The sequence below is a fragment of the Mobula birostris genome, chromosome 12 (genome assembly GCF_030028105.1).
Source record: "Mobula birostris isolate sMobBir1 chromosome 12, sMobBir1.hap1, whole genome shotgun sequence".
NCBI lineage: Eukaryota > Metazoa > Chordata > Chondrichthyes > Myliobatiformes > Myliobatidae > Mobula > Mobula birostris.
Genome location: NC_092381.1, coordinates 66,137,566 through 66,156,263, shown reverse-complemented (window position 1 = coordinate 66,156,263; position 18,698 = coordinate 66,137,566). Strand labels below are relative to the sequence as shown.

Genomic DNA, 18,698 nt, shown 5'->3' with positions numbered 1-18,698 from the left:
GGAACAGGTTTAAAGGGACGTGAAAAGTTTAAAGGGAGTGTGTGAGCTCAGTTTTGTTTTAAACACAGACGTGTCAGTGGCTGGAATGCGGTGCCAGGCTTTAGGCAGGAAGAGTGAACACACGCCCAGTATTTACAATGAGAGGCTGGACCAAGGCTCAGGCAGGGCACAGGATCCCAAACACATGCAGGTAAATGGAATTAGTTTCGATTAGCATCATGGTGGGTGAAAACATGGTGCATCCTGTTCCTGTGCTACACTGCACTTTCCTTGTTCTATGGAAAAATCTTTAGGCGAAGAAGCTTAGTTATATTAGTCGAAATACGAGAATTTTTACACCTAGTACTTTATTTTAATGGTTTATCTAAAATATATCATCATTAGAAGTGTAGCACTGCCCCTATTTGGAACATCACCTAGTCTTGTTTCTGGAATGACAGTTGAACTGACCAACTTTATGGCTCGAAATCTGCTAGTTATTGAGCCCTGTTCGTTTCTAAATTGAGAAACTTCAGAATAAAAGCATGCCAAAACAACAGTAGGCACAAAACAAGTCCAAAATAAGATGCAAACTCTGTACAAATCTACGTCCACGATACTCTTCCAAGTGAACAGGTTTCTACCAAACTCCTCTTCTCGACGTTTGCAATGTATTTATCCCTTGGAAGGAGGGAGGAAATGTTGCTTGCTAATCTTTGGCGAGTTGTGTGCGTGTTTCCGCCGGATGGCAATGCGGGTTGCACCGGTTAGGAGCCGGAAGTGAGTGGGATGGAGGAGGGGGCGGAGGAACGGGGGGGACGGTGTCGGTGGTGACACCGATGAAGCAGCCGCCGCCACCAGCAGCAGCAGCAGCGAGCCGAAAGCGGCCTCTGGGCAGCGCGCTGAGCGACACCCGGCGCCCCTAACCCGCCGACGGCCTGCACACCACCGCTCGCCAGCCCACCCTCTCCCGAGGCGGCTCTCTTTTTTTGGCAATTATTTTGACGGTTTTATTTTTTTTCCGCCCTCTATCCAGCGCCGAGCTATGAGTTTAACCTCCTCCTCGCCGACGGTATCCGGATCGTTCAGCACTCGGGAGATTACATGGCGGCTGCTGCTGGGCTTTAGCCAGGAAGAATGAACACGCTCTGCGCGCAGTATTTACGGTGAGAGGCTGGAGCGGGGCTCGGGCCTGTTGCTAATGGCGGCCGGAGCAGTGGGAGGTGTTTGACCGGGGATGTTGGGGTAGGTAGAATGATGGGTTATTATTCGCCTTCTCGGCATCAGGCCTGAGCCCCGCTCTCGGTTTCCGCACTAGGTAAACGGAGCGTGTGGAAGCCGTGCGGTTGCTTAGTGTTCTCGTCTCGTCCTCCCCGGTACCAAATACAGAGCTGCCATCTCTGGCACCAGGTCGGGGCATGCGCGCCGCGACTTGCCAAATAATGTTTGAACTCCCCCCCCCCCCCCCCCCCCCATCACCGATGCTAGAGTTGGGAGGTGGGGTTTGGCTCTTGTCCTGGGTCATAGTCCTGGTAACCTCTACGCAGACAGACACATACACACGATAGTATTACTACGTACACATGGTTTCAGAAAGTAAATATCTTCTGGTGCTGTCCTTTTCATATCCCTAATTAGTATTAGAAACGGTATAAGGATAAGTAAAAGAAATTTACTTGTCTGGAGAGTGGTCTGGTGTGTTAAATCGGATGAGATTGGGAGTTCTGCAAGAGAAGGTGACTTAGGGCATGCAGCGTGTTTTATTATCTTGCACTGGTTAATATGTTTGTGTTCACGTAACTTCATTGCTGAAATTTTTGACAGGTGAGATGGAGAATGGTGAGAAGATGTTAAAAGTATGTAGTTTAGATGAATGATTAAAACCCAAGGGAATGGAGTCAACAGACGCTTAAACATTTATGCTGTAGCAATTCATTTATGCAAAACACTTAATTTGAAGTATCTTATTCCATGCTTGGGGAAATAATATACTGATCTATTTACTCTGCTCCCACCTGAATGTGACTACTGCTTTCCAAGATTAATGAAATGCAAGTCCAATTTATTATACTATTATTTACTCCCCTACCTTGCAGTGTTTTGCTGTCTTACAAAAGCTTAAATTGATTTGTATTTTGTTATATTGCATATTGCTGTCAAAAGTTTATTCCCATGATCAACAGAGATCAAAGAAATCAAAAAGTGCCCAGAACAAATTAAATCTTTCCAGTGGTCCACACGATGTACGATTTTTGTATTTCTTGGAGAGGCAGCTGTAAATAACATGTAAACTTTTGTCAAGTAGTTATTTTATAGAAATGATATAGACATTTCTTCTAAGAATTGATCATTTGAAATAACACATTTTCTAGCAGCTTTCTGTGGGGAGAAATATGTTTTAGACTTTCAAGCTGAGAGTTGAAGGAGCCATTGCAAAGTGAGCTGGATAAATGCCATGGATTTCCATTGCTCTGTGAAGTTTAGAAGCTAGATTAGAAATGTAATCAAAATTTTCTTTCCTCTTCAAAGGAAATAAATGGTGTGAAAATCAGACACTCTTAAGTCAACAGCAGAGATAACTATTTAGCAATTTTCCAGATAGTGTTTAGAACATTTTTGTCAGGTGTTTGGTTGGACTAAAGGGCATGTTGTCCAATTTGTCTTAATGAGTTGAATAACCATTTTGTATTCTGTGTTTCCTCACTTTTGTGTGATTGTCAATATGATTGACAACCAGTGGACGACACCTTAGTTTTTAAATTGGCACGTCACTTTGTATTGCATTGACGTGGAAATTGTAAAAAGGAAAATAGTACTTTGGCATATTTGAAAAAAGTCCACAGAAAACTACCAGAATTTTTCATTGTTTTGCCATGGAGTTCTCCCATTGCTCTATCAAAACAATCTTTTATTTTTGACAATATAATGTTTTTAATCAGTACATATTGCATAGATATTTTTCATCAGATTTTGAAATAATTTGAGCATTCTTAAAACAATATTTTGTCATTCCAGCCCCACGGTCTGTCATGCACTCTGCATATGGGTAGAGAGATTCAATTTTGCGATATTACTCTATAATGTTCAAACAAAAAAATTAGAATATTTCATAATTTTGACTTGGTGATGGTAAAACATTAGAGGTGTATGGGCAAAGTCATATATAATAATTGGGAAGAAAATTGGATATCTCCACTTTCTTTCAGTTTAGATTCTTGTCAGTGGTTGAGGTCATGGGGTGTAGGGGAAATATTGATGAAGAAGTGGCTGGGTCATGTTGAAGATGGGCAGTATTAAGATCTTGCACTGCATAAATGTGGTCAGCCAGTCCATTGGTAATGATGTGTCCTGGTTTCATTTGGAGTGGGTTGGTTAAGTCTGCTTTACTACTGGGAAACTGGTGAATGGGGTGAATACTGTACTATTGTTAATGAAGGGTTATGTTTCCAAACTGACAACCCAGTTAAAGATACTTGTTCAGGAACAAAATGCCTTGGAATGCATGATTTGGCTCCTGATTCCCATAACTGTATTCCTACTTTGTCAGGTAAGACTGCAGGCTCTTGAATGTTTTGCATTGACGTTGCTGTTTGTTGTCTATTCAGTCAAATTGTCCGTTGATACTTGTTCAATCCTTCTTACGTTCAGCCGACGGTTAATGTTTGAATGAGGTCAGAGAAGGCATGGAGCAAAATAATTCTTAGAGACCCAAGTGTTGGTCTGCAGGGTATTGGGAAATGAATATTGTGTTTTGAGACTACAGATTCTTGCCAACAGAATCATTAAGGGTTTAGTTGGTTTTTACTGATTGATAGTTGGTTTTCACCGATTAGCTTCATGAATAGTTTTTCAAACTTGATAGAAGTTTTCATTGTGGCTGTCCGTTCACCTTCAGGCTCCAGGGAAAAGGTCTCTTGGCATTATAATTTTGGTAGTATCATAGTGCATTGATTGTAAGTTGATCACTCACTTGTCCTGCTAAAGTGCATCCTTTCACACTTAACTGCATTAATTTTATCTTCCATTTGTTCATTTCGCCATTGTCACTTTGCCTCACTTCCTCTTCATTGTCTATTACATTTGACTTTGATGTGTGTTCTGAAGTTCAAGTCATTAAGAACTAAAAATATCATTTCCTGGGAATGGCACTCATTAATTTCCATGAAATTTAATTTAAAAAAAAGTTCTCTGCTATATGCCTGTTAGTTGGAGTATTTGTTAAAACATCATTTTCCTTCAACAGAACTCACATACCCTTCATTTGTTAGTCCATAACAATGTAGGTGTGAATTAGTTTCGTCCTGCGCTATTGCCTCTGAAGGTTTTCCATACCATCATAATGATGAATGGCTTGTAGTTGTCAGATTTATTCTTCCTTGTTTGCAAATGTGATGTTCGTAGGCTTTCATCCCTTTTATAGGATTGGGAGAAGTAGCACGTTCCTTATTTTTCCCCTTGCTTTTATCAGTAAGCTGGAATGCTTCCCATCATAAGTGGTCACTTTTCAACATTAAGCATTGTCAGCCATCAAGGTGGTTGTTTCTTCTTCAATTAGTTTTACCTTACTCAATATCACCACTTCACCTTCTTAAATACTGCATTGGCGATGCCCTCCTTTCCAATGGCATGAAAGATATTTCCATGTTGATCTTGACTTCTGTTTAATTGACGTAGTATATCTTGAAGCGAGTCCACTTTGAGCACATCTACATGAAACTGTTGCAGGAAAGCAGCATCCATCATCAGAGATTGCCACCGACCAGGCCATTCTCTTTTCTCTTTGCTGTCATCAGATAGAAGGTACAAGAACCTCAGGACTCGCACCACCAGGTTCAGAACAATTACTACTCCTGAACCGGGGTTCCCAACCTTTTTTGCACCGCGACGGGCTTAAAATTGACAATATTCTTGCGGACTGGCCAGTGGGGGTCGGGGGGTGGTGTTCAAGTCGGGTTGCCAACTTTCTCGCTCCCAAATAAGGAACAAAAGTAGCAATCAAATACAGGACTCTTGTGTTTACCCCGAGAAAGCCTACCATGACCATGAAGCCTTGCGCGGGCACCTGTGTGCGCATGTGTGTACGTGCCGATTTTTTTTCTACAAATCGGTTTTGGCTTAGTCTTCCTGATTCTGTTAAGTGAAACTACACTGTACCTACATTATTTCTACTTTATATAGGTGGTGTATTAACAAATAGTAAAAGCAGGAATGATATGATAATGTTATTTTAGGTTTTATGTGTTATTTGGTAGGTTATTTTTTGGGTCTGGGAATGCTCAAAAATTTTTCCCATATAAATTACTGGTATTTGCTTCTTCGCTTTACACCATTTCGGCTTACAAACAGTTTCGTAGAAACGCTACCTTAGCGGGAGAAATAAGGGACAAGGGTGGTCCCGTATGGGAAAAAAACAATTTAGCCCTATATACGGGATGTCCTGGCTAATACGGAACAGTTGGCAACCCTATGTTCAAGCTCAACAGTGCGTGACGGGGAATGAGGAAAGGTGCCGCCGACTCATATCGTTTCGTATCGCCAAATCATATTGTTTCCTCGCGGCCCGGTAGCACGTGCTTTGCAGCCTGGTACTGGTCCACGGCCCAGTGATTGGGGACCACTGTCCTGAACCACAATGCTCTTGAACAAAAGGGGATAACTACACTCACTTGCCCATCCATTGAGATGTTCCCACAAACAATGATCTCACTTCAAGGACTCTTTATCTCATTATTTCATGTTCTTGTTATTTATTGCTATTTGTTTATATTTGCATTTGCAGTTTGTTGTCTTCTGGGCTCTGGCTGATCTTTCATTGATCCTGTTACAGATACTATTCTTCGGATTTGCTGAGTATGTCCGCAGGAAAGTAAATCTCAGGGTTGTATATGGTGACATGTACAGTGGCATGCAAAAGTTTGGGCACCCTGGTCAAAATTTCTGTTACTGTGAATAGTTAAGTGAGTAGAAGATGATCTCCAAAAGTCATAAAGTCAAAGTTGAAACATTCTTTTCAACATTTTAAGCAAGATTAGTGTATTATTTTCGTTTTGTAGAATTTTATAGTGAAAAAAAGGAAAGGAGCACCATGCAAAGTTTGTGCACCCCAAGAGATTTAAGCTCTCAGATAACTTTTACCAAGGTCTCAGACCTTAATTAGCTTGTTAGGGCTATGGCTTGTTTACAGTCATCTTTAGGAAAGGCCAGGTGATGCAAATTTCAAAGCTTTATAAATACCCCAACTCCTCAAACCTTGTCCCAACAATCAGCAGCCATGGGCTCCTCTAAGCAGCTGCCTAGCACTCTGAAAATTAAAATAAATGATGCCCACAAAGCAGGAGAATGTTATAAGAAGATAAAGCATTTTCAGGGAGCCGTTTCCTCATTTCACAATGTAATTAAGAAATGGCAGTTAACAGGAACGGTGGAGGTCCAGTTGAGGTCTGGAAGACCAAGAAAACTTTCTGAGAGAACTACTTGTAGGATTGCTAGAAAGGCAAATCAAAATCGCTGTTTGACTGCAAAAGACCTTCAGGAAGATTTAGCAGACTCTGGAGTGGTGGTGCACTGTTCTACTGTGCAGCGACACCTGCACAGATATGACTTTCATGGAAGAGTCATCAGAAGAAAACCTTTCCTGCGTCCTCACCACAAAATTCAGCATCAGAAGTTTGCAAAGGAACATCTAAAGAAGCCTGTTGCATTTTGGAAACCAATCCTGTGGACTGATGAATTTAAGATAGAACTTTTTGGCCACAATGAGCAAAGGTATGTTTGGAGAAAAAAGGGTGCAGAATTTCATGAAAAGAACACCTCTCCAATTGTTAAACACAGGGGTGGATTGATCATGCTTTGAGCTTGTGTTGCAGCCAGTGGCACGGGGAACATTTCACTGGTAGAGGGAAGAATGAATTCAATTAAATACCAGCAAATTCTGGAAGCAAACATCACACCGTCTGTAAAAAAAAAAGTTGAAGATAAAAAGGGCATGGCTTCTACAACAGGATGATGATCCTAAACACACCTCAAAATCCACAATGAACTACCTCAAGAGGTGGAAGCTGAAGGTTTTGCCATGGCCCTCACAGTCCCCTGACCTAAACATCATCGAGAATCTATGGATAGACCTCAGAAGAGCAGTGCATGCAAGACGGCCCAAGAATCTCACAGAACTAGAAGCCTTTTGCAAGGAAGAATGGGCAAAAATCCCCCAAACAAGAATTGAAAGACTCTTAGATGGCTACAGAAAGCGCTTACAAGCTGTGATACTTGCCAAAGGGGGTGTTACTAGGTACTGACCATTCAAGGTGCCCAAACTTTTTCTTTGGGCCCTTTTCCTTTTTTGTTATTTTGAAACTGTAAAAGATGGAAATAAAAAAGTAATCTTACTTAAAATATTAAAGAAATGTGTCATCTTTAACTTTATTCCTTTTGGAAATCAGGTCATCATTTACTCGCTTAGCTATTCACAGTAACAGAAATTTTGTCTGGGGTGCCCAAACTTTTACATGCCACTGTATGTACTTTGATAAATTTTACTTTGAATATTACTGAAGAGGAGGTACTGGAGGTCATAAAATGCATAGAGGTAGATAAATCCCCAGGACCTGATTACATGTATCCTAGGACAATGTGGGATGCAGAGGAATAAATTATGGCATCTCCGGTGGAGATATTTGTATTATTTGTAGCCACTGGTGAGATACCTGGAGGCTGAAGGGTGTCTAATGTTGTGCCTTTAATTTAGAAAAGCTAATGGAAAAGCCTGGAAACTTCCGACTGGGAAGGCTGACGTCAGTGGTTGATAAGTTACTGGAGGGGGTTCTGAGCAACAGGATATACGTGCATTTGGAAGGCAATGACTGATTAGGAATGGTTAGCATGGCTTTGTGTATGGCACATTCATTCTCACCATTTTGATTCGATTTTTTTGAAGAGTTAATCCAGAAAATAGATAATGGCAGGGTGATTGATATTGTATATATGGACAGATAAGATATAACATGGGAGGATGGTCTGGAGCACACCAGCCAATTTATGGTCCAGGGTGAGTTAGACAAATAGAAAATTGGCTTATTGGTGGTGGTCGTGGAAGTTAGGTTTTCAGGCGGAGGACTGCAGGGACTGGAGCTGGGTTCACTGTTGTTAATCATTTTTATATTAATGATTTGACATGGTTAGTTAGTTTGAGATGACATTAAAATTGGTGCTACAGTGGGCATTGTAGATGGTTATCTAAGATACAGTAGGGTTTTGGTCAAGTAAGTATCTGAGGAATGGCAGATAATGTTTAATTCAGATAAATGGGAGTTGTTGTATTTTGGTAAGACAAACCAGTGCAGGACTTGCACAGTGAATGGTAGGGTCCTGGGGAGTGTTATAGAATAGAGGGGTCTAATGCAGGTACGTTGTCTCTTGATAGTGGCATCACAAGCAGATGGGATGGTGAAGAAGCTGGTTGGCATGTTTGGCTTCATTGGAGGAGATTGAGTACAGGAGTTGGGATATTATGTTACAGTTGCATAAAACATGCTACAGCTACATTTGGAGTACTGCATACAATTCTGCTCACTAAACTGGAATGTGTGCAAAATAAAATTACAAGGATGTTACTGGAGCTAGAGAACTTGAGCTACAAGGAGAGAGAGTGGATAGCCAAGGATTTTTTCCCTGGAATGTAGGAGGCTGAGAGATGACCTTAAGGCTTATAAAATCATGAGGGGCTTAAATAGTTACAGTATTTTTTTCTCTCCCAGGCAGGGAAATCCAAATCTAAAAGGATTGAAAAGGAGCTTGGGCAAATTTTTCATGCACAGGGTTGGCGTAGTGGAACTTGGAGTGGTATAATTACAACATTTAAAAGGCATTTCAAGAAGTACATGGATAAGAAAGTTTCAGAGGGATATGGGCCAAACACAGGCAAATGTTCCGAAGCATAGTCAGTATGGACAGGTTGAGCTAAAGGGCTGTTTATATACTGTATAAATTTATGGCTGTATGTTTGTTAGATTCCTTTTTTGTTCCATTTTAAGAACAACATTTTTAGTCATCTTAGAAGCTGTGTTTGGGTAAAATACCTTGTTTATTACTCGCCCATCTTTACTTGATTCTTTCATAATTCATTCTAATTGGCCTAGAGATAGAATATTTTTATACCACCTGTTCCATGTCCATTTCCGTAATTGTTGAAAACCTGTTCATGTGATATATAAACAGAAAGCGCTCAGTACCAAGTAGCATCTGTGAGTGAACTTGTATCTGCTTGAGGAGCTCAGTGAGCTGAGCAGCATCTGTTGGAGGAAAGGGATTGTCAGCATATCAGGTTAAAACCCTGCAGTTAGACTGGTTTCTCCAGCAGATTTTTTAATATTTCAGATTTCAGCATCTGCAATCTCTTGTGTCTCCATTATAGACGAGAGCATGCTTTTAGCTGCAGAAGTGTGGCAGAGGTGGAGAGAACAAATGGAATGTTACTGATAGTATGGAGGTCAAGAGAGAATGAGTGACTCAAATGGTGGTGCTGCTGAATGAAAGTTTATTGAAGGCATGTTAATCACAGGTGATCTTCGTGCAGCATGTAAACTTAAAATGGGTGAAAGCACAGAAAAGTGAGAGAAAGTGATTAAAACTTTGCAGGGGATCAAAATACAAGAGATAGAAAATACATGGTGGAAGTCCGTTTCCCCCCCCTCCCCCCCCCGTCCACAGCAAGAAGCATGTGCAGAGTGGGGAAAGTTACCATTTTGCTGTTGATGTATAATTTTTCCCCAAAGAGGTCCCATACTGAGAAATTTTCTTTTTACCAATTCATTCCTGAAGCTGAATTTAGCAGTGTACTATCCTGTGTAAATACTAATCAGGGATCTCTTGTGGATTTTAGAGAATTCCTCCCCAACCAACCTATCCTTAAACCTTCAGAAAGGTAAATTGAAACCTGTTACTCCCACTCTATAGCTTTACAGTCTTTCTTTACTTGAAATTCTACTGCTAGCGAACCCATGTGATGGGTAGGGGGTGTTATGTTCCTAGCAAGCAGTCTGTATCACAGTTTCTGTAACACAAAGCCGCCTCATCTGCACAAGCATTAGGGAACACAACTTTGGGGGGGTGGGGGTGGAATGTGTGAGAGTGAATTTTGTTTTATATCACAAATTTCTCGGTAGTAATTTGTGAATTCTGTAAGGATGAATTTCTGAAACCTGAATGGCTGTACTGTGGCCGTTGCCTGTATTTAAACCCAGTTGTGCAGTGTGTATTCTTGTTTAATTCTGATCAAACAGACTTTGTTTTTTGGCCTTTCACACCCTCCTGTTCTGCTTTAATAGTTCCCCCTTGCATATCTTGTAACAATGAGAATTAGGTTTCTTATCCTCTTCTTTGAGTTTGCTCTTTGTTATTTCTTATATGTTATTTTCAATTTGGTGATCTTATTTACTTCTGATTATTCAGTCTTATTTTATTTTATTTAAATATGCAGTGCAAAGTAGGCACTTCGGCTCTTTGCGCCATGCCAACCCAGCAACCCTAGCCTAATCACGGGACAGTTTACATTGACCAAATTAACCTACATCTGGAAGGTCTTTGGGCTGTGGGAGGAAACCGGAGCACCTGGAGGAAACCCATGCATTCCACAGGGAGGACATACAGACTCCTTACAGATGACCATCAGAATTGAACTTCAACACCCCGAGCTATAAAAGCGTTGCGCTAACTACTATGCTACCATGGCACCCATTTGTCCCACTAACTGCATTTACACATTTGTACTTCCAAGTATACTCTAGGTTGACAAATATTTCTGTTGCCTTTCCCCAATTACTCCAATAAAAACAAAGCAAAAAACCACAGAGGCTGAAAATCTAAAGTAAAAGCAGAGGATCCTGGAAACACTGATGGATCTGGAAGAAAAAGAAACAATTAACATTAGAGGTTTGGGGCCACCAGCCAGATAAGAGGAGGAGAATTGGGATGTTAGTTTTAGGTATTAAAGGTAGGAAAGGGAATAGCTCTGAGTACATTGACCACTGCAGATTGCCCCAAGAGTGTAGGAGAGGATGAGGATCTTGAGTACAAGGGGAATAAAATGGGATGTGTAGGATTGGTATAAATGGGCGCATGATATTTGTATGCGCACAAAAGCCAGTTTCTCTGACTAGGAGAAACCCAGTAATGCAAATGGTGGTGGTGCCGGCTGAGAGAGAATGATGTAGGCTTGTAATTGCAGCTGATCTGTGTAATAGTGGGAGACGTATGAGGAGAGTGAAGAGCAAGAAAGATGCTAATACTATGTGTCACAGAAAATTTTATTACAAAGCAAAATGTTGGAATAACCAGTAGGTTAAGTAGTCTCTGTGGAAAGAGGAATCCTAAGTTAATGTTAAAGGTAGATGATCTTTCATCTGGTCTTGCTAAAATTGAAAAGGCTGGCCATCTAAAATTGTTGCACTCATTGTTGAGCTCCGAGGCTTATAAAATATCTTGTAAGAAGATGAGATGCTGCTGCCGAGGCTTCACTGGAACCATGTGAGAGGCCAAAGGCGGAGGTCAGAGTGGGAATGGCATGACAAATTAAAGGGATACGTAAATTGGAAGCTTAGATTCACCCTTACGCACTGAATGTTTTTTTTTGCAAAATGGTTATAGAAAGCACATAATGAGCACAAAATCCAGTGGACTAAATTGATGTTGCCTGAGCTGTTAAATAGTCCTTGGATTTTCATTTTTTATTTCAGATTACTAGCTTCTGCAGTTAGGCTTTTGTACTGGCCTTCAGGAGAATGGGTTTACTACGATGATGCACATATACACAAGTGACTGTGGTATACATGTTGAAAAACTGAGTAAACAAAATTTATATTCCCTAGAATTTAGGAAATTAAATAGTGATTTGATTTGAATTCTCATGACATCTAGGTACAAATGTAGACCTTTTTCCATATTTTGGAAAGCCTGGGACTGATGTGCAAATTTAAAGATAAAAATGGTATTCTGAAGATGGTAGAAATCCAGAATAACATGCACAAAATGCTGGAGGAACTCAGCAGGAACACAAATCAAATCTCATAGAGGGATCAGATGTGGAGAGAGTTGGCAATTTCAAGTTTATGGTGTCAATATCTCTGAGGATCTAACATGGTCCCAACTTCTGTACACCTCCTCATCACCATTAATGGAGGGAAATAATCAGTCAGCATTGCTGGCTGAGACCCTTTGTCATGAGTGGAAAGGATAGGGCAAGAAGGCAGAATAAATACTGGGGAGAAGGGAAGGAGTACAAGCTGGCAGTTGATAGGTGAAGCCAGATGAAGGAAAAGGTGGTTGGGGAAGAGGGGATGGAATGAGGTGGGAGGTGATAGGTAAGGTAAAGAGGAATCTGATAAGAGAAGAGAATGGATCATGGGAAAAAGGGAAGGAAGAGGGACAGGACACCAAGGGGAAGTGATAGGCAGGCAAAGAGAAAAAGAAGTGGCCAGAATAGGGAATGGAAAAAGAGAGAAGAGGAGGGTAGAGATATTACTGGAAATCAGAGACATTTTATGTTCACGTTATCATTTTGAAGGCTACCCAGACACAATATGAGGTGTTGCTCCTCTAATCTGAGATGGGTGTCATCATGGAGTTATAGAGGAAGCCAGGGATCAACATGTTGGAATGGCAAGTAAAATTAAAATGAATGCAGGTGGAGCAAAGGTACTTGACAAAGCAGTTCGCAATCTACACCAGGTCCTACCAATATAGAATATCTGCACTGGATACAGGAGATGACCACCAACTGAGATGCAGGTGAAATGTTGTCTCACCTGGAAAGACTGTTTGGGGCCCTGAATGGTAGTGAGGGAGGAGGTATAGCAGCAGGGGTAGTACTTGTTCAGCTTACAGGGTGTCAGGAGGGAGATCAGTGGGGATAGATGAATGGCCAAGGGAGTCATAGAAGGAGTGATTCATGTGGAGCATGGTGGTGGGGGGGGTGTGGGGGGGTGGTAGGGAAATAATGTGTTTCGTGATAGGATCCCATAGAAGATGGTGAGTGTTACAGAGAAGATAACATTTTAAAGATAAACTTCTCAGGATGAAGTCAAAATGCTTCTTGTCGTACAAGTTTGCAGCTTAACAACAAATTTGAGTTTTGAAAGATTTTGCTTAAACCGACTTAATATATGGGAAAAGAAAAAAAAAATGATCACCGGTAGCTACAGTCTCATGGAACAAGCTTATGAAGCTGATTGGGCTGCTCCTATGTCAATGCTCCCATTTAAACTTCTCAAACTGTTAATTATTTCCGCGAGATTATTATTATTTAGAGCAATTTTGAATCTTTGATGTTCTTGTTTCATGTAGAGTTTATTTTAGTTCTTGAAATTTAATTGTTATTTATTTTATAGGTCCCTTGGACCTTTTAGCCTATTCCCCCATTTACTGAGAACATAGGTGATTTTTAATCTAGCTCCCAATATCTGACTTTTTTCACCCATATACTTTAGTTTATTTCTGAGGTAATCCACATTTATTGTGATGGTGCTTTCTTAAATCCTGGCGATGTCTATGTTGCCTGCTAGTCATCTCTAAGATCATATGGCAGGTCCTATTGCTACCGCCACTTCTTTTGAATCTCTTCTGCCTTCTCTGTGGGTGTTTTGTGCTCTTTTTGCCTTAATGGATTTACAAATTGAGTTTAAGGTTGTCATTTCCTTTTATGGGAAGGGAGCAATAATAATAATAGCCCACTCTTAATTGTATCTCTTGCATTGTATTATGAATTTTCATGATAGAGTAATGTCAGGTATTAGACTTTTTGAAAATATACTAGTTTCATTTTTATTTACTTTCTCTAGTTTTTTTAAATCCCTGTCATAACTAAACTCATGTCACCCATGGAACTTGCCTCTTGTCTCATCCTTATTCCCGTTATGTGTCCTTCGACCAAGTTTTCCCTCCTGGCTGTCATACTAATTGACATTATAAATTACTCCCTGTCCACAGACAGTTTTCCTTCCTTTCTAAAGTGCTTGCACACTTTTAGTTTCTTTTCCTGTAACTAGTCTTTGAATATGTTGTCAACCATCTTCAAAATGCTTCATCCATTATCTAGCTGAGTAGGACTGCACTGGCCTTTCAATCCTATCAGTTGTAGTTGGAAAAAGTTATGCCATGTCTTATTTATTTTGCACAATTGAGAAAGGATCAGTTGATTACTCTTTCCTGTTCCTCACTTCTGTGCTGCCACTTAGTAATACCATTTGGGGCACTCCTTGATTCCTTTGTGATCTGATTGCCTTTGCTCTGAGGCCGCACTCATCTGTTCTGATGAAAGGCTCTTGATCTGAAAGAATTTTTCTCTCTCCACCAATGCTGACTAATCTGCTGAATTTCCCAATATTTTTTGTTTTTGTTTACACAGCTACTTTTTTTGCTTTTCCATTCAGTCTGATGTTAATGCGCAAATGAGGTTCAGTCTGATGTTAATGATGTTTCTCTTCAAGTAAGTTACAATCAAAGAATATAGGCACTTTGCATTTGTGTCTGAACAAAATATTCTGATTTCTGAAATTGAATGTTAAGAGATACAAAGATATTTACTGTGGTATTGCAAATATGCATTATTTTGTAAAGGCAGGGATATTATATGAAGGAAACCAGTCAATTTTTCTAACATGAAACTGTCATGAAAATTCTACTAAGATTATAAATTATTGTTGTCATTTGACAAAAGTGCAAGTTACCTTTCGGAGTGATTATATCCATTATATGTTTAAGTCTTGTTTTTATAGATACATTCATCAAATTGCTTCACTTTCTGTTTAGACAGTGATGGAAGACCATAGGACCATAAGACAAAGGAGCAGAAGTAGGCCATTCGGCCCATCGAGTCTGCTCCGCCATTTTATCACGAGCTGATCCATTTTATCCTATTTAGTCCCACTGCCCCGCCTTTTCACCATAACCTTTGATGCCCTGGCTACTCAGATACCTATCAATCCCTGCCTTAAATACGCCCAATGACTTGGCCTCCACTGCTGCCCATGGCAACAAATTCCATAGATTCACCACCCTCTGACTAAAAAAATTTCTTCGCATTTCTGTTCTGAAAGAGTGCCCTTCAATCCTGAAGTCATGCCCTCTCGTACTAGACTCCCCCCATCATGGGAAACAACTTTGCCACATCCACTCTGTCCATGCTTTTTAACATTTGAAATGTTTCTATGAGGTCTCCCCTCATTCTTCTAAACTCCAAGGAATACAGTCCAAGAGCGGACAAACATTCCTCATATGTTAACCCTCTCATTCCTGGAATCATTCTCGTGAATCTTCTCTGTACCCTCTCCAACGTCAGCACATCCTTTCTTAAATAAGGACACCGAAACTGCCCACAGTACTCCAAGTGAGGTCTCACCAGCGCCTTATAGAGCCTCAACATCACATCCCTGCTCCTATACTCTATTCCTCTAGAAATGAATGCCAACATTGCATTCGCCTTCTTCACTACTGACTCAACCTGGAGGTTAACTCTAAGGGAATCCTGTACGAGGACTCCCAAGTCCCGTTGCATCTCAGAACTTTGAATTCTTTCCCCATTTAAATAATAGTCTGCCCGTTTATTTTTTCTGCCAAAGTGCATAACCATACACTTTCCAACATTGTACTTCATTTGCCACTTCTCTGCCCATTCTTCCAATCTATCCAAGTCTCTCTGCAGACTCTCAGTTTCCTCAGCACTACCGGCCCCTCCACCTATCTTCGTATCGTCAGCAAACTTAGCCACAAAGCCATCTATTCTATAATCCAGATCGTTGATGTACAATGTAAAAAGAAGCGGCCCCAACACTGATCCCTGTGGAACACCACTGGTAACCGGCAGCCAACCAGAGTAGGATCCCTTTATTCCCACTCTGTTTCCTGCCAATCAGCCAACGCTCTATCCACGTATGTAACTTTCCCGTAATTCCATGGGCTCTTATCTTGTTAAGTAGCCTCATGTGCGGCACCTTGTCAAAGGCCTTCTGAAAATCCAAATATACAACATCCACTGCATCTCCCTTGTCTAGCCTACTGGTAATTTCCTCAAAAAATTGTAATAGGTTTGTCAGGCAGGATTTTCCTTTAAGGAATCCATGCCGAGTTCTGCCTATCTTGTCATATGCCTCCAGGTACTCTGTAACCTCATCCTTGACAATCGACTCCAACAACTTCCCAAACACCGACGTCAAGCTAACAGGTCTATAATTTCCTTTTTGCTTCCTTGCCCCCTTCTTAAATAGCGAAGTGACATTTGCAATCTTCCAGTCTTCTGGAACCATGCCAGAATCTATCGACTTTTGAAAGGTCATCGCTAATGCCTCCGCAATCTCCACAGCTACTTCCTTCAGAACACGAGGGTGCATTCCATCTGGTCCAGGAGATTTATCGACCTTTAGCCTATTCAGCTTCCTGTGTACTTTCTCTGTCGTAATTGTGACTGCGCTCACTTCTCTTCCCTGCAACCCTTGAGTGTCTGGTATCCTGCTGTCTTCCTCAGTGAAGACTGATGCAAAATACTTGTTCAGTTCCTCTGCCATCTCCTCATCTCCCATTACAATTTCTCCAGTATCATTTTCTATCGGTCCTATATCTACTCTCACCTGTCTTTTACTCTTTATATACTTGAAAAAGCTTTTAGTATCCTCTTTGATATTATTTGCTAGTTTCCTTTCATAGTTAATCTTTTCTCTCTTAATGACCTTCTTGGTTTCCTTTTGTAAGGTTTTAAAAACTTACCAATCCTCTGTCTTCCCACTAATTTTTGCTTCCTTGTATGCCTTCTCCTTTGCTTTAACTTTGGCTTTGACTTCTCTTGTCAACCACAAGAAGAAGTGGAACCTAGATTAAAAGGTCATAATCTTGGTAATCTGTAGACAGATATTGTATCCCTAAACAGGGACTCTTTCAGTTTTTAATAATGTGCTAGGGAATTGTATTTTATGTAGTCAATTCAGTTTCTCTGTTTCCTTTCCTCGTCTTTGAAACATGTCGGCTGGTGTTAACATTCAAAATCATAGTCACTTTGGGGGTGGTGCTGGGGGGAAGTGGAGTGTTCTCATGAACGCTTAAGAAACATAATTTATACTTATGCTAAAAGCATTTATTTCATTGATGTCTTCGCTCATTGACAGCACTACTGTCAATAAAAACAGAAGATTGTGGTTTTAAAATTGGGTCCAGAGTATTGAGCTGATGTTAGTATGAAGATGTGCCTTTCGATTAAGATGTTAAAGGTCATGCATTGGCACTCAGATGCAGAAGAAGCTGCCATTGTTGTATGCTGGACAGCAGGAGAGTTCTTTTGGTATTTGGCCTTCACCTTCCAGCTGGAATGTGAAATGGATATGGTTATTTATAGATGTAATAGATCACATTTATGGTATCTGGTGGATGTAAAAATTTTTTCTATTTTATGTAGCACCTTCCCTCATAATTAGTTGTTAAGGGTTTTGGGATGACTCAGGCACAGTTCGAAGTCTGTTTGTGTGCTTGCTACTTGATCACATAAGCTAGGGAATTCTTAGTTCAGTTTCTGTTTTGTATTAAGTTGAGCTGATCATTCAGAATAGTCATGGAACATTATTTATTGACTTTTTTTAAGTATTAGTTAATTACTGATCTTGATTAAGGATTAGGGTGTTGAGTGTGATCTATTAACGTACCATATTTATGTGTCACTGGATATCTTGCCATCATTGGTCAGTAGTTACAGGTTATTAGGTCTCTGGTCACACTCAAAGCTTGGGTCTTAATTGATGTACCTGAAAACAGCTGGCCATGGGCACAAGATGATGTTGCTAAGATTATTGCATCAATTTATTGTTGTAACAATTTAGTTGTACCATTTCTGGTAACTTAGATATTTTGCATGTGAACAAGTGTGAGTTCAGATTCTTTCGAGATGCATGCTAACAAATGAGCTGAAATATTTTGTTTTATTTCCTCTGTGCTAGGCATCTGTCTGTTCCAGGTGATTTCCACCTGATTACTTGCAAATGCAAACCCACTTAAATTTCCTCCATCTAAATTTAGTTCTCATTCCCTTTCTTGGGGTGGCACAGTGCAAGAGCCACCATTCAGTGTTAATATTGGGAACCTTTATGACTGTGGGGATTAATTTGGAGTATTCAACTTTATCTCGAGTCGTATTGAATTCTCAGCACAGGAGCACTTATGACTCATTGTTAAGTATTCATTCCTGTTTTCAACCAGATGTTAGGGAAGTTTCTTTGAGAGCCTGCTGCACCTAATTATATAGAAAACATATAATTTTGTGTCGTGTCGATACTTCAGTTGAAAATTTAGTTTCAACTGAAATTTATTACACTATAGGTCTGGCATCTGAGGAGAAAACTGGGTTATTGTTTCAGGATTGAAGGCTGTACTTTAGAATTGACCTGGTCACTATATTCTGAAATGATGCCAGCAGACCAATGCAGCATTTTACATTTATAGTTCACATTTCCAACTTTGACAATAATTTTCTTTTTCATCTGAGATTTGCATATTCCAAGCATAAATTTATTTCCCTTGATTTTTTTTTCAATTCCAATAGGTCACAATGACCCATTTAGTAGAACTGCTGCCTTTTGGCTCCAGTGGCCAGTTCATTGTGCTGTGTGGGGTTGAGCATTTTCCCTATGGTGATGTGGTGTTCCTCTGGGTCCTCAGATTTCTTCTCATATATGTGGATTGGTCGGCTAATT

The 18,698-nt window shown here is 40.4% G+C and overlaps 1 protein-coding gene across 4 annotated transcripts in view; it reads left to right on the top strand.

Moving 5' to 3' along the window:
• Positions 1-781: 781 nt before the first annotated feature.
• smg7 (SMG7 nonsense mediated mRNA decay factor) overlaps positions 782-18,698 on the top strand; it is a 151,021-nt gene continuing 133,104 nt past the window's right edge. For all 4 annotated transcript variants that reach the window (XM_072273975.1, XM_072273972.1, XM_072273973.1 and 1 more), the window contains exon 1: positions 782-1,145. In XM_072273975.1, coding sequence (XP_072130076.1) covers positions 1,117-1,145 — 29 coding nt within the window. In that variant the 5' untranslated portion in view covers positions 782-1,116. The remainder of the gene's footprint in view (positions 1,146-18,698) is intronic.